This window comes from Phyllobates terribilis, unplaced genomic scaffold (genome assembly GCF_046119375.1).
Source record: "Phyllobates terribilis strain yellow unplaced genomic scaffold, ASM4611937v1 Scaffold_11__3_contigs__length_659146591, whole genome shotgun sequence".
Taxonomy (NCBI): domain Eukaryota; kingdom Metazoa; phylum Chordata; class Amphibia; order Anura; family Dendrobatidae; genus Phyllobates; species Phyllobates terribilis.
Window position 1 is genome coordinate 360633193 of NW_027362771.1, and position 17176 is coordinate 360650368.

The window sequence follows — 17176 nt, forward strand, 5'->3', positions numbered from 1 at the left end:
AGTATAGCCTCAGGTCAGTGTATGCGGAGGATGGGGGTGATGGTGCAGGGCAGCAGCAGTAACGACACGGAGTCAGTGATGCAGTCCAGGGCCTTTACTCACAGTTCTTATTATCCAGACCACGTCTGCAGGTAACGGCTGCCCACGTCATACTGTGCTCACCAGGTGAGGGGCTCAGACAACTCCCAGATAACTTTGGAGCGCTTCACAGGACCCCCTTTGTGTGTCCTTTGTCTGGCCTTTCTTACCAACCCTTCTGTCCGGCTGCCTCGGGCCTCCTCTTGGTAAACTTGGCGCCAGTTTCCCTGACCCTATGTGGTGCCTTCCTAGCGGGTGTAGCGAGGGGCTGCGCCACATAAAATGTCACAGCCTCCGGTTTCTAGCTGAGGGTCGTTTCCTGCCTCCACTAGTTTCGGGGACCGGTCTCCCCCTTTGGCCTGACCCCTCCACGCAGGTGGATTCGGGCGTGCGGTGGCGACTCGCCCGTCCGCACCCCTGGGATCCCTTCATTCCTCGTTCCTGGAGCCTTCTCCGCTCCTCTTCCTTCCTTCTCCCTCTTCCAGGCCTGGGCCTCTGTTACTAGGCCCGCCTCCGGAGCAGAGCTCATGCAGAACCCCTGCTCCCTGCCACTTCTGCTCAGACTTCTCTGCACTGAACTAAGATGGTGCCCACCTTTTATACTCCCTTCTCAATGCACCCAGGAACTGCTTCCTCCCTGCTCCTGCACTACAGGGTTCCCCTTCCTCAGTGTTCCCTCCCCCCACTCCAGCCAGGGACAGGGACTGTCGTGCCCATCTCAGAGGCATATTGGTCGCCCTGCCCCACGGCAATGTGGTGTAATGCATGCAGGTGTCGGGTCCTGATCCACACTCCATCCTTACCTGAGAGTGAGATATCACACCTCTGGGTGAGGTGCAATACCTCTGTAGCAACCGAGCCCTCAGGGTGCTACAGTTCCATTTATCTTCAGCCTAGGTGACGTATTGTGATACAGGGCCGTGATTTTGGCTATAAAAGGGTCCCTTAGACCCCTACCCCAAGCTTTTTAAGAGAATCATATATGGCGTGCCAGGAGACTCTATGGAATGCTTTCTCAGCATCCAACGAGAGTATCTAATTACAAATTTTTAACTGCATCTAGCCCAGGAAATACTTTGTGCCTAGTAGCAGTGTCTGCTAGTCAGCGGATTATCCCGGCTGTTAAGCAAGCTACACCACCTGTAGTTTGGACACTTAATTTTTTCAAAGGAAATGCTTCGGGACCACGGGATACTCAGTGAAGAGCATCAGGAGGCACCCCAAGGCATAGGGGCTGGGACTGGCAGTAGGATGCCTTGCGGTGGACAGCCGAGCTCGATCCTTATAAAAGCTTTTTAACTGCAGCAGCTTTAGTGGACGCTACTGGAGCTGGAATTACGCGGCTGCTGGCATGAGACTTGCCCTCCAATAGATCCTTGTAAATGGATTTAAAGTGTATTCATTCAAATTAGAGAGACAATTTAAATTAAAAAGCTTAGAGCTGCCTCCACCACAGGGGGGCTCGCTCGACCCACCAGCGGACAGGCACCAGTATTGGGAGAGGGGGGCTGGCCGTCAGGGTTCACCGCGGCTCTGGCACAAACCCGGCGACACGGAGGTGGCACGGGCAGGAGCGGACTGAACGTGTCGGCTTCTCACTTTTTGGATTTTAGAAGGGCATGACATGCCTATATCTGTGTCTCCCCCTCCTTTTACTCCTCCACCTCTTTTCTTTTCGCATGACTATATGTACTTGTCACTTTTCCATGTGTTAGTTGTGTCTTCTGAGCAGTTTGTCAGCTTTTGGACACCTTTGAAGGTGTTTTCTATGTGTTTCTATGTGTTTTTGTTTGCCTGCCATTGGTTTTAACGGTGTTCGAAGGTGTTCGACGAACAGTTCGGCGAACACACAGGTGTTCGACGAACCGAACCGAACTCGAACACTACGGGGGTGGCTCAACACTAGTGCTCAGGTGCATAACTTCACATTTATCCACATTGAACCTTGTCTGCCAAGTGGATGCCCAAATACTCAGTTTGTTCAAATCAGCTTGTATTTTACCAGCATCTTCTATAGACTACAGAATATACTTTCGTGTCAACTGCAAAAGTAGAAATAACATAATTAATTTAATCTTCTACAGTGTATCATTAATAAATAATTGAATAATAGCTGACCTAGCACTGAATCTTGGAGTAAACCACTTATAAACAGGGACCATTCAGACTAGTAGTTATTCACCACAACTCCCTCACAAAGGAAACGGAAGAATACGCTCCAGCGATAGCTTTGAACAGGCTCAGTAAGTGAATGAGACATGTATTGACAAACACTCTCCTCACTGCAGAGTGAGAACATGTGCTTGAGAACAGCAGACCTGAGTATGACTAATGGACAGCTTTCATCTTTCATCTCCAAAAGTCAGTATTTGGGGAGTGGCAGAAGTTAAGTATAATTATAATCCATTACAAGCCACTCAAACATTTTTCCCACAATGGAAGTAAAGTTTACTGGTCTATAATTACCTGGAAAACACATGGACCACTTTTTGAAAATGAACACCACATTTGCTTTGCTTGGTAGAGTATCAATCAGTAGAGGGTTTCTAAAAATGTTGTATAGGTGCCAAGCAATAACTGAGGTGCATTTCTTATGAACTTTTGAATGCAGCCCATCTGGGCCCGGGACCTTGTTCACATTGAGTTTATCTAGCTTCGCTTGAACCACATCTGGGTTTAGCCAACTGAGTACATTAGATGACATATTAAGGGCTTTGGGATCGATTTACATCCACAGTTCTCTCTACTTTGGTATATACACAGCTGAAGAAACCATTCCGCAATTCTGCCTTCTCTTCATCACCAGTGACCAACTTCCCATTGCCATTATTTAGTATTATTTATTGGACCCATCTGTTCAAACCTTGTTTTTTTTTGTATTTATTTTTTTTAAAGAATCTCTTCGGATCTGCCCTGCTTTCCTTGGCTTCCTGCCTTTTATTTTCTACTTTACCTGAGTTGATGACTTTTTTTTACAGATTCTTTTCAGTTCTTTATACTTTATAAATGCTAGAGATTTATATATTGATAAAACTTTCTATTTTAATCAATGTGCAAAATATTTAAAACAAGTAAAAAAAAAAGCTGGGAAAAATTGCAGATTTTGTATGGTGCCCTAGATTCCTATACTTTACTGATTGGATAATGGGGAAACCACATGGATATTGATTTCCCCTAGACATGCCACTTATGTTTAGGTTAATGTTAAGTTGGGACATGCTTATTGCTCCAATAAGCATTATAAATCCATAAATCTATAAAGAATATTTGGCTGATCCAGTGAAGAAATTCTGATTGGTTGGTCATTTAAACAACTAATTGGAGCATGTACTTCGGACATTCCTGGCTAATTCTGTGCAGCATCTATCACATCTGGACTAATTAGACAGGCTTGGCTATTGTTATAGCAACAACAGTACAACCTAGTGTGCTGAGGTAAGATAGCCAAGTGTAACATGATTAATCCCATGCTATGGTCCCGATGCTGGGAATTTTGGAAATGCTGAACTAGTCAATGTTCCAAGCTTTTAGCAACTCCCAGGAGTGCTAGATAAGCGATATTCACAGTTCTATACTAAATTGCATCCTCCAACCTTATTTCCTCACCTTTGAGGCACAACATATTAACAGATGTACTATAAAAATTAGAGTTTTATAATATATAGTTTTAAAACATATCCGCTTACTTATTTGTGGCTTTTAATAATTTTAGTTTTTACAGTAAAGTATTCATTAATTGTTGTGACTGCTAGTTTAAAGAGAGCCTATTACAGGGGTAAGGGAGTAGTCAGACGGCCGTATAACACGGACGACGATCACATTGCAATGCATAAACTGGCCGGCGGCTCTCCTGACCCAAGTGTGACAGCTGCATAGAAATACAGGCTGTCATGCTTGGGTCAGGAGAGCCGCAGGACAGTCCGAGCATTGCCATGTGATCATCGTCCATGTTATACGGCTGTTTGACTGAGCCCTAAGGGTATGTATTGTGTTATGAAAATCAATAGCTCTCAAAAAATATTTCCTGAAATATAATTATTAAAAATGTAAAAAAAAAAAAAAGAAATCAGATGTGAACTTCTAGAAGAGCAATTTCCACGTTGCATAGCAGCATATTGCATAAAGCCATGAGAAGCTTCCTGCAAAGGCTAAACCATTATATTAGTATGGGGACATAAAAGTACTTCTAAAATGCTGTTCTTAGTAATATTCATGAGATTTATAATTCAACACCAACAGCAGGCTACAGAAAAATTACTATTAGGAAAAAATATGTCACATGCCCTATTGACTGCAGTATTACGGAGGCCACATGAATACCTCACATTACATGTGCTCAAGGTCTCAAAGAAGTTTCATTTACAGATACAAAAATCTATGAATAATGAAAGAATATCTAGTTGGTCTTTTATCTAGCTGGTCTTTTTTCAGAAAAGTAAGGGATAATATGATATTCTCTACCAGCTTATCATAGCTCTAAATCATTTTGCAACAGCAAAGTAAAAAGGTTAAGGACAAAACCATCCATAATTGAAATTTGAGTGACGACTGAAGTACCAGTGCTGGGACGCCATACATATTAGCGCATAATTCAAATTTCATATATTTCATGTTTGCATACTTAGCGTTGCAGAGTGCTACTTTATTTGTTAGTTATATATTGAGATGGCTAGTCTTAGTAAGCACCTGTACACACCAGTTTTCTGTTTTGGATGTGACGATCAGTCATACATATTACGGTATATACCTGGTGTCCCATGTTTAAGCAATGTCAATAAATTGGCATGCTTGCCCTTAGTGGTTGCAACAAACTCTTTATCAACCAACAGGTAGACTGACGATTGCCAAGAGCTCTATCAGCTACAAGCATTTCCAAACATAATGTACTGTATTTTTGTATTATACTAATGTATGGTGTATGTGTGTACAGTATGCATATATAGTAGGGGAGCAATTCATGTTTATATTACTTTGAAACATTATAGCATAAAGAGTAAAATAGCAACTCCAACATACTGGCTACACATAAGCAGAAGGTCAAGGAGTTATTTAGCTATTCAAAATAAGTACTTTTCTCATTTTATTGTAAATCTATTAAAAGACATTGCGCTTAAAATAATTTTTGCAATAAGATTTCATTTAAAAAATGGCATTGTTCGGCTTTTATAGACTCTTGATATTGCTGCACAATCAGAACGATCTGACAGATTCTCAGTTAAATCATTCTGCAGCCACGCCAGCAATAGACAGTTTAATAGAGGGGCTATAGAAGGGTAATGGTACGAAATGTTTATTGAAACCCAACGCAAAAATTATTTTTAGCCACAAACACATGCATTTAAGTAAGAAAAGAAAATTTTACTCAAAGTGGACAACCCCTTCAATGCAAACATTACATGATGTAAAAACTGTCTGGATCATAACATTATAATGTATGGAATAGCTTTATTTTTCATGTGTTTGCCCACTTCTCACCTGCCTCTGGCCCCAGTGTGCATTTTGCGTTTTCGTAGCTTCTTAAGGGGTTATTTCATGTAATATAGTTAAATATTGTAACTTTGTGCAAAGTTACAATATTTGAGAAAGCTAAAAACATGAGAAACGCACGTTGGGGCTAGTAGCAGGCGAGAGTTGAGCAAACAGAAGATGGGTAAGGTTATTCCATACTGTTCTGACTGCCAAATCACATTCACACGGGTAACCTACAAACCTGGAAAACAAATACCTGAGCCTGACAGGTACCTGTTCAGACTAGGAAAAGCCCTTCTCTGAGCCTGGTCTGTTCATGCCTGACCGCGAAGGTTGACATCCTAAGGTAATGGTGGCTTAGTCTGAATTTCCTTAGCAGCTCCTAGGATTGCTAGAGTAGCAGTTCCCTAAGGAGAAAAGGAATCATGCACAAAGACACTACAACCAACAAAAACTTCAGGACAGTGAATGAATCTAACAAAGTCCATCACCAGCCGCAAACACCAGTAGGGAAGGTACTTAAAGCTGCACTCGAAAGGTGATACGACAGACAAACAGAGTAAATGAAAAACATCTGTTACCCAAAAACGACAGAAAGAAAGATAACAGAATTAAAACACCCAAAGAAAAGGTGTATCAGTTGTGGCTCAGTGGAAAGAGACACCGACCACAAATACAAGGGTTCAAATACAGAAGCATAACACATACATCATGATACTCGAGTTATGATCTACAGTAGATATGTGTAATTGATCTTAAAGCACCTCATTCTATTAATTTTTTGTGTATTATTTGTCCTGCTTCTTGGGTCACAGATTATTTGTCTCATTGTATTAAAAACATTTATTACTATATTCTCCCACTTTTTATATGTCCTTAAATATATTTTTAAAATTGTGAGAATAAAAGTACTGTATTTTTTGCTTTATAAGCCGCACTCCCCCCTCCTCCCCAGATTTGGAAAGGAAAATAAGGGTGCGATTTATAATGCGAAGATACCTTACCGGCTGCGGTGGAGCAGGGTCCCAGGGTCGCTGCTGCCAGCGGAGGCAAGAGTGAGGCAATGCTGCGAGCCTCATGCTGGGAAGAGGCGGTGTTTGGATGTGCAACACTGCTGGTGTTCGTTCGTGCTGGAGCTCCGCCGACATATTGAGAAAGCCCAGAGCCCCCGCACTCACACGGTATACAATGTGGTGGACGCCGGGAAAATGTCTGTTGTGTGCGGCGCATGCACAGATTGAGATCTCGGCAGCAAGATCTCATCTCCAGAGATCTCGGTGCCGAGATCTCAATCTGCGCATGCACCGCCTACGGCGGCCATTTTCTTGGAATCCACCGCATTGTATAACATGTAAATGCGGGGTCTCCGGGCTTTCACAAAATGTGGGCAGAGCCCCCGCACCACCAAACACCCGCAACATCACCTGGCACCTCCGAACACCACCTCCACCCAGCCTGAGGCCCACAGCATCGCCTCACTCATATCATGCCCAGCTTCCGGCAGCAGTCACCCTGGGAACCCGCTCCACCGCACCCCCAGAGTATGTCGCATTGACTATAAGACGCACCACAATTTTATTAAAAACGTATTTTTTTCTCATTTTTCTTCCCAAAATTTTGGATGCGTCTTATAATCCGGTGCGTCTTATTATCCGCAAAATACAGTATTTACTTGTAATAGCTTGATGACTCCTTGCCTTGTTTTTTCTGTGTACAAAATTCAGTATTGAGCTATATCATATAAACAATCTATATAGTGCATAATCTGTTGTTTCAATTAAATGAATGCAATGTAATATATCAATGAACTATATAATAATTACAATTTTATTCTTAAGTGGCAGACAGCAAGTGCTATGCCTGTGACCCGTCCTGTCAGAGTTGCTTTGGCCCACAAGCTCAAGATTGCTTCTCCTGCCATTTTGGTATTGTACAGTCATTTTCTCTATTTCAATTTCCCTGTGTGTCATGATTATTTTCTTATTTTATTACATTTGTAACATAGAGGGAGATATTCACTAAGGCAAAGGTACTAATACAATGTCACAAATTGTACTCTCAAAGTGCAAGGCATGTGCTACTAAAGTGCAAGACTTTTTCTGCTTGAGTAATTGTGATGACAATTTGAGCTTTTGTGATACAGAACAGTTCAGTATTGTGCATTTTCTGTCATTTAATAGACACTTTCATTTAATTTTTAATCCTGAACAACTAGACCATAATAGATAGCAAATGAACATGGCAAAGATTGCATATGGCAAACTATAGTCATTAATGCTATGGCACAAAATAGAAATATCTATTCACTGACAATGTAGCATTTATGTGTATATATATACATATACAGTACAGACCAAAAGTTTGGACACACCTTCTCATTTAAAGATTTTTCTGTATTTTCATCACTATGAAAATTGTATATTCACACTGAAGGCATCAAAACTATGAATTAACACATGTGGAATTATATACTTAACAAAAAAGTGTGAAACAACTGAAAATCTGTCTTATATTCTAGGTTCTTCAAAGTAGCCACCTTTTGCTTTGATGACTGCTTTGCACACTCTTGGCATTCTCTTGATGAGCTTCAAGTGGTAGTCAGCGGAAATGGTCTTCCAACAATCTTGAAGGAGTTCCCAGAGATGCTTAGCACTTGTTGGCCCTTTTGCCTTCACTCTGCGGTCCAGCTCACCCCAAACCATCTCGATTGGGTTCAGTTCTGGTGACTGTGGAGGCCAGGTCATCTGGCGTAGCACGCCATCACTCTCCTTCTTGGTCAAATAGCCCTTACACAGCCTGGAGGTGTGTAAAAATGAACAAGGGCTGGATTGGGCCACACTTCTCAACGCCACCGAATGATAGCAGCGTAACATAAACTCAAATACAGTGTCCTTTTTGGGAGGTCTAACTCTATTCTCATGCACCTCTGTCTTCACACCCAGACATGGGTATTCGCTTCCTGATTTCGTCTATTTGCTCTTGTCCTCCTCCTTCTCCTCATCCTCATCCACCATATCACCACCATATGTACCATATCAACATATCTACGTCTCTCGCAAGGGACATTGGAGTTCCTTCAAATTTTTGGCAGCCGTTGCTTCACTGCATAGGCAAACAGTATGGGAGACCCACTTCCTAATAATGGGAACATTGTTTTCAGGAGGCCTTCCGACCTCTACGTCTTTCAAGGAGCATTGGAGTTCCTCCAAATTTTTGTCAGCCGTTGCTTCACTGCATAGGCAAACATTATGGAAGACCCACTTCCTAATAATGGGAACATTGTTTTCAGGAGGCTCTCTGACCTCTATGTCTCTTGTAAGGGGCATTGGAGTTCCTCCAAATTTTTGGCAGCCATTGCTTCACTGCATAGGCAAACAGTATGGGAGACCCTCTCCTTTCTAATGGGAACATGTCGTTACTGTGGCCCAGCTGTATGTGTCTTTATCCACTTCGCGCCAGAGCCTGTTTTTGCCTTCGTGACCTGGCCAATTTTTTCAATTCTGACCACTGTCACTTTATGAAGTAATTACTCTGGAACGCTTCAACGGATTCCCCTGATTCAGAGATTTTTTTTTCGTGACATATTGTACTTCAAGATAGTGGTAAAATTTCTTCGATATCGCTTGCGTTTATTTGTGAAAAAATCGGAAATTTGGTGAAAATTTAGAAAATTTTGCATTTTTCAAACTTTGAATTTTCATGCCCTTAAATCAGAGAGATATGTCACACAAAATAGTTAATAAATAACATTTCCCACATGTCTACTTTACATCAGCACAATTTTGGAACCAAAATTTTTCTTTGTTAGGAAGCTATAAGGGTTAAAAGTTGACCAGCGATTTCTCACTTTTCCAACAAAATTTACAAAAACATTTTTCTTATTTGAAGTGACTTTGAGGGGCCTTTATGACAGAAAATACCCAAAAGTGACACCATTCTAAAAACTGCACCCCTCAAGGTGCTCAAAACCACATTCAAGAAGTTTATTAACCCTTCAGGTGTTTCACGGGAATTTTTGGAATATGGAAGAAAACAATGAACATTTAACTTTTTTTCACAAAAATGTTACTTTAGACCCAATTTTTTTTATTTTTACAAGGGGAGCAGGAAAAAATGGAATACACAATTTGTAGTGCAATTTCTCATGAGCGCGCTGATACCCCATATCTGAGGGAAAACCACTGTTTGGGCGCACTGCAGGGTTTGGAAGGGAAGGAGCGCCATTAGACTTTTTGAATGTAAAATTTGTTTGAATAATTGTTATGATCTGCTACAAGAACTAAGGAAAGAAAGGGAATCTGTCCCTACAATAAGACTAAGCTGATTCCCTACGTTGCAGCGGGCGACCTGTTCCTTGTGAACAGACCCGCCTTCGTCCTCAGCTAGTCTGAACGCAGACCTATAGAATAAAGGGAGGGGTCCCTAAAAGAACTAAAGACTGGGATAAAATTGGACACCTCCTAGCAGATGTTGTAGCGGAGCAAAAAGACAAACAGACAAAAAGTACTTAGAGGTCCAAAGGACCAAACGAACTAGAGAGATAGGTACAAAAGCACCTGGCTAGATAGAGAGTCAAATAACACTGAAGTCCAGCAAAGCCAGAAGGGCAGAGCTGGAATAAATAGGCAGCAGGTCACGTGACCAAAATAGAAAAAAACTAACAGGAGAGTTCTAACAATAATTAGCAGACGCCATGTTGCGTTTGGAGAGCTCCTGATGTGCCTAAACAGTGGAAACCCCCCACAAGTGACACCATTTTGGAAACTAGACCCCTTAGGGAACTTATCTAGATGTGTGGTGAGCACCTTGAACCCCAAGGTGCTTCACAGAAGTTTATAATATTGAGCTGTAAAAATAAAATGTTCACATTTTTCCCACAAAAACGTTTTTCATCCCTAATTTTGTATTATCATAAGGGTAATAGGATAAATTGCACCATGAAATTTGTTGTGCAATTTCTCCTGAACACGCTGATACCCCATATGTGGAGGCAAACCACTGTTTGGGCGCACGGCAGGGTTTGGAAGGGAAGGAGCACCATTTGACTTTTTGAATGTAAAATTTGCTTGAATAATTAGCGGACACCATGTTGCATTTGGGGAGCCCCTAATGTGCCTAAACAGTGGAAACCCCCCACAAGTGACACTATTTTGGAAATTAGACCCCTTAGGGAACTTATCTAGATGTGTGGTGAGCACCTTGCACCCCCAGGTGCTTCACAGAAGTTTATAATATTGAGCCGTAAAAATAAAATTTTCACATTTTTCCCACAAAAAATGATTTTCATTCTCTAATTTTGCATTATCATAAGGATGACAGGAGAAATTGCACCATGAAATTTGTTATGCAATTTCTCCTGAGTACGCCGATACCCCATATGTGGGGGAAAACCACTGCTTTGGTGTACGGCAGGGTTCAGAAGAGAAAGGAGCACTATGTTGGCTGGGATAGGTTGCAGACACCATGTCACATTTGAAGAGTCGCTGACATGTCGAAACAGCAGAAACCCCCACAAGTGACCCCATTTTGTAAACTACACCTCTCAAGGAATTCATCTAGGGAAGTAGTGAGTATTTTTTAATTTTTAAATTTATACCATTGAGCAGTGAAGAAAACATAATTATATTTTTACCACAAAAAAATGTTTTACCCTCAGATTTTACATTTTCACACAGGGCAATGGGTAAAAATGGTGCCGAAATGTGTCACACAATTTCTTCTAAAAGTGGCAATACCCCATATGTGGCTGTATCGTACCGCTTAGCCATACGACGAGATCTGGGAGGGACGGAGAGCTATTTGACAATTGGAGAACAAATTATTGTAGAATAGGCATTTGGATTTGAGAGCACAAAATTTTCTGAATTTCTTTTGGGGGGCTAGGGCCATTTCGCTTTTCCAGAGCCTTTCTGCTACCAGTAACTTGGAATATTTTTAACAGGTGACGGACCTGAGTGGGGACTAGCTTTTTTTGAGGACTGAGTTGAAGCTTTTATTGGGAACATTTTACGTAACATTTATCCCGCGCTCGAGGCTGAGCACTTACATCGGGGTTTCCATCTAAATTTCCAAGTGATGTAATTCAGATGAAACCCCTGTGGGATCAATTCACTGTAATGAGGCAGCAGAGTTACTCTGGACTCCTTCTGGCCTCTGTTTAGCGGTGTCCTTTGTTTCAGAAGTGCACAAAACTGTGGCCAACCGCACTTTTATGCACGCCTAAAAAAACTGACACCGTGGGATCACAGGCCAGACGGCATCCACAGTGTCCTATATCTGCCTCATTACAGGGAATCTTCCGTCATGGGTTCCGTCTGAATCACGTATTTCAGAGATTTACACGGAAACTCTGGTGTAAGTGCTCAGCGCAGAGCGCAGGATAAATGTGAGCAGAGCCTTACTGCTATCTTTGGGAGACATAATAAACAAATCAGTAGCAGGTGAAGAATTGGTTTTATTTATTTTTTACGCCATTCCTCGTGCGGTATAAGTGATGAGATTACTTTATTCTTCGGGTCGGTGCGATTACAGAGATACCAGATTTATATCGGGTTTTTATGACTGACAGCTGTCACACACTAAGAGGCGCTTTTTTTTGCAAAATCTATTTTTTGCATCGCCATATTTTGAGAGCTATAATTTTTCCATATTTCGGCCGACAGAGTCATGTGATGGCTTGCTTTTTGCGGGACGAGTTGACATTTTTATTGGTACCATTTTTGGGTACGTGACATTTTTTGATCGCTTTCTATTCCGTTTTTTGGGAGGTAAAATTAACAAAAACCAACAATTCAGGAATTGTTTTTTGAGGTTTTTTTTTATGCCGTTCTGCGTGTGGTAAAAGTGATAAGGCAGCGTTATTCTTCGGGTCAGTACGTTTACAGTGATACTACACTTACTGTATATTTTTTTATGTTTTGGCACTTTTTACACAATAAAACAATTTTATAGAAAAAATATTTTTTTTGCATCGCTTTATTCTGAGAGCTATCATTTTTTTATTTTTCGGCTGATGGAGCTGTATGGCGGCTTTTTTTTTTTGCGGAACAAGATGACGTTTTCATCTGTACCATTTTTATTTCCATTTTGCTTTTGATCGCATTTTTTTCCACTTTTTGTTTGGCGATATGATGAAAAGGCATAGTTTTTTGCTCCGTTTTTTATTTATTTTTGTTACGGTGTGCACAGAAGGAGTTAATTAGTGTGACAGATTTATAGATCGGGTTGTTTCGGACGCGGCGATACCAAATATGTGTACTTGTTTTGTTTGTGCATAAATATACGGATTTATTGGTTTAATATTTTATTTATTTATTTTTATTTATTTTGTGATTTTTTTTTAACAGTTTGAAAACATTTTTTTGACTTTTTTTACATTTTTACTTAGTCCCTGTATGGGACATTAATTTTTATTTTTCTAATCACTGATCTCATGCAATGTAATAGACATGTATTGCATTGGATGAGATCTTTGCTGACAGTTTTACACTGTCTGTCTCCTGCTAGAGTTCAGCTGCAGGATGAGCCTAGCAGGACAACATATATGACAGATCTGGAGGCGGTCATGTGACCTCCAGCTGCCATTACAACAGCAGGTCCTGGAAGGCATCAGGGGGCCGTCGGAGAGGTAAGTTGACGACCCCCTCTCCTCTCACTATCTTCTATATGCTGCGATCACTATAGATCGCGGCATATAGAAGATAGCAAAGGGTTAACATCATTGGGACCTGATCCAATCAGGTCCCGATGATGTCCCCTGTCAGAGCTATCGCTCTGCACCGGAACCGTAGTGCTTGCAGGACCCTGGGGGTCCTGAGCGCTAAGGGACCACCCACCGTTTTTAAACGTCGGCGCTGCACAGAGCCCAGGCAGCGCCGACGTTTATGTACAGTGGGCGGTCCTGAACCGGTTAAATTGTTAGTAGGGTTTTTCCTAAATTTTGGCAGCTGTTGCACTCACTGCATACCCTATAACTGAATAGCAGACCCTCTCCTTTCTAATGAAACATGTCGTACTCAATACTGTGGTCCAGCTATATGTGTTTTTAAATTGTTAGTGGGGTTTTTCCTAAATTTTGGCAGCTGTTGCACTCATTGCATACCGTATAACTGTATTACTGACCCTCTCCTTTCTAATGGCAACATGTCATTACTGTGGCCCAGCTCTATGCATCTTTAAATTGTTAGTAGGGTTTTTCCTAAATTTTGACAGCCGGTGGACTCACTGCATACCCTATAACTGAATAGCAGACCCTCTCCTTTCTAATGGGAACATGTCGTACTCGTTACTGTGGCCCAGCTGTATATCTCTTTAAATTCTTAGTGGGGTTTTTCCCAATTTTTGGCAGCCCTTGCAGTCACATCATGGGCATTACCACTATAGGAGACCCGCTCCTTTATAATGGGAAATTTTTTTTTACCCTCCTCTATGTCTCTTCAAAGGGGTATTGAGTTGCGTCCAAATTTTTGGCAGCCCTTGCAGTCACTGCAATAACAGTATAGGATAATAATGTAAACAACAAAGCATAGCCGGCTGATGGCTCTCTAACAATAGCGAGGGCCGACTACTGGCCCTTTAAGAATAGTAAGGGTCGTCTGATGGCCCTTTAAAAATAGGCTTTATGACTTTCAGAGTCACTCCACCATAAATGAAACAGGATGTGTCTGATGATGTGTCACACACCACATGGAAAGGTAAGGTTGTAAAATGTTAAAATGACATTTCCTGGTGAATGCATTTGTCTTGTTTGAAAGCAATACAGAAGTGCAAAAACGCATCAAAAATCACGTGTGAATATGGCCCAAGGTGTGGAGGAGCATTTTTGCTTTTGTATATTTATTTTGCCTTATATACAAGTCATTACCCTGTAAAGGATGTTCCTTAAAATATTTCCCAGGAAAATCCATTTTGGTTTCTTTTTTGTATGTTTTATTGTGAGTCCGCAAAAGTGGCGTAATACCTCTGACAACATTGTTGACAGCATTGACCTGGGAGTCAGAAATGCTTCCAGGGGTCTTCCCCATGCTGTCCCATCGATTCGGGCAATTTTTAGTAAGGAGGAGATATCGGGTCGAGAGAGGTAGATCTGTGTGTCATCAGCATAGAGGTGATACTGAAAGCCATGAGACTCTTTGAGGTGTCCGAGGCCAAAGGTGTAGATGGAGAAGAGCAGGGGTCATAGGACTGAACCTTGGGTGACACCGACAAATAGAGGGCGAGATGAGGAGGTGGTGAGTGAGTGGGAGACACTGAATGTCCTTTCTGTTATGTATGAAGAGATCCAAGATAGGGCTAAGTCTGTGATGCCGAGAGATGAGAGAGTAAGAGAGAATGGTCCACTATGTCAAAGGCAGATGATAGGTCTAGGAGGTGGAGGACAGAGTAGTGTTGCTTGGACTTGGCAGTTAGTAGGTCGTTGGTGACTTTAGTCAGGGCAGTTTCTGTGGAGTGATGGGGTCGGAAGCCAGATTGTAAGTGGTCAAAAAGGGAGCAGGAGGAGAGATGGGAGGACAGTTCAAGGTGGAAGTGTTGTTCCAATAGTTTTGAGGCATAGGGGAGAAGTGAAATGGGGCGTTAGCTAGTCAGAGAGGATGGGTCAAGGAAGGGCTTTTTGAGGATTTGTGTGATAGAGGCATGTTTGAAGCATGAGGGCAAGACACCAGTTGTTAGTGACAGGTTAAAAAGGTGGGTTAGGGTTGGGATGAAGATTGTGGTGAGGTTAGGGATGAGGTGGGATAGGTTTGGGTCAAGTTCACAGGTGGTGAAGTGTGATTTGGAGAGTAAAGAGGAAACTTGATCTTCCATAATGGTGGTGAAGCTGTTGTTGGAGGTGGAGGGTTGAGTAGATATGAGGAAGGGCTGTGCGGACTTTGGGCGAAAGCTTTGTCTGATGGTGTCAATCTTCTGCTTGAAGAATGAGGCAAAGTCTTCAGCTGAGATGAGAGGCGAGGGAGGAGGCGCTGGGGGACGGAGGAGAGAATTGAAAGTACTGAATAGCTGTTTAGGGTTGTGAGACAGGGAGGATATGAGAGATGAGTAGTATGTTTGTTTTCCTGCAGTGAGTGTGGACTTGAAGGTAGTGAGGGACTGTTTGAATGCGATGAAATGCTCGTTGGAGTGGGACCTTTTCCATCTCCACTCAGCAACCCTGGAGGCCCTTCGCAGTTCTTTATCCAGGTTGGTGTGCCAGGGTTGTCTATTGAGTGTGCGAGCTGTGGTATGTGTGAGGGGGGGTGACTGAATTGAAAGCTGCAGCTGTTGTGGTGTTATATAAAGTGGCAGCAGCATCTGCATCGTGTAAGGAACTTATGTCTGTAAGAGGGAGGAGGGATTCAGAGAGTGAGTGTAGGTCAAGGTGTTTGAGATTTTTACGAGGGTGTGCAAGTTTGTGGGTTGAGGATTGTGGCCCTGGAGAGGAGAGGGTAGAGAGTGTAAGTAGGTTGTAGTCATAAAGAGGGAGAGGAGAGTTAGAGAGGTTAGATAGGGAACAGGGGCTGGTGAAGATGAGGTCCAGTGTGTGGCCATCTTTGTGAGTGGGGGAAGAAGACCATTGTGCAAGGCCGAAGGAGGAAATGAGGGATAGAAGTCTAGAGACAGATGAGTGGAAAGTGTAAAAGGGGATGTTGAAGTCACCCATGATGATAGTGGGGATGTCAGCGGAAAGGAAATGAAGCAGCCAGGTGGTGAAGTGGTTGAAGAAAGAGGTGGCTGTTCCTGGGGGGCGATAAATGACTGCCAGTTGGAGGTTGGAAGGGGAATAGATGCGCACACAATGCACCTCAAAAGAGGAGAGAGTAATGGAGGGTGGTAGTGGGATATGGGTGAAGGAGCAGTTGTCTGACAGGAGAAAACCTACTCCTCCACCATGCTTGCCATGGGAGTGGGGTGTGTGAGAAAGATGGAGTCCACCGTATGAAAGTGCAGCTGGTGAGGCTGTGTCAGAAGGGGTGAGCCAGGTTTCAGTGATGGCGAGGTAGGAAAGTGTGTTAGTAATGAAAAGATCATGGATGTAGGAAAGTTTGTTGCAGACAGAGTGAGCGTTCCATAGAGCTCCTGTTAGTGGGACTGGGGAAGCGGGGGCAGGGTAGATGGGTATAAGGTTTGAAAGGCTGTGAGAGTTTGTGACAGATTGTGGATAGAAAGCGGAAGTGACTGTGGGGATGTGCTGAGGAGGGCCAGGATTTGGAGAGATATGACCTGCAGTCAGAAGGAGCTGGGAAAGTGTTAGTGGGTGGGAGCAGGAGAGGGCATGAGATGGCTGTTTGTGTTTGGAGACATAGGAGTGAATATTGAGAAATAGTTCCAAGGAAGAGGTGAGATGAATGGGGAGGATGGAGAGAGAGAGATGAAGAGTTCCTTACTAGGTGTAGGGAGTAGGGGGGTTAGTAGAAAGTGAAGGATTATAGGGGAAAGAGTGAAAACAAACAGAAACATTGTTTACTTTGCCTGGTTATCCAGTTTCCTTCGGTTCCCTTCAGGTTCAATTCAGGTCTAATTCTTGGTGAATTCACACTGGCCAGACTACATCAGCAGACTTAGTCTTCACAATATATATGATAGCAAGTGTATTCAGGTGTTAAGGAGAGAGGAGAGGCCTCCAAACCATCTTTATCAGATAATTACAAATTGG

The 17176-nt window shown here is 42.5% G+C and overlaps 1 protein-coding gene across 1 annotated transcript in view; it reads left to right on the forward strand.

Moving 5' to 3' along the window:
- Positions 1–17176, forward strand: part of LOC141166337 (cysteine repeat modular protein 2-like) — a 316073-nt gene that overhangs the window by 129152 nt on the left and 169745 nt on the right. The window contains exon 7 of the mRNA XM_073652918.1: positions 7386–7472. Within this exon, the coding sequence (XP_073509019.1) occupies positions 7386–7472 (87 nt within the window). The remainder of the gene's footprint in view (positions 1–7385; positions 7473–17176) is intronic.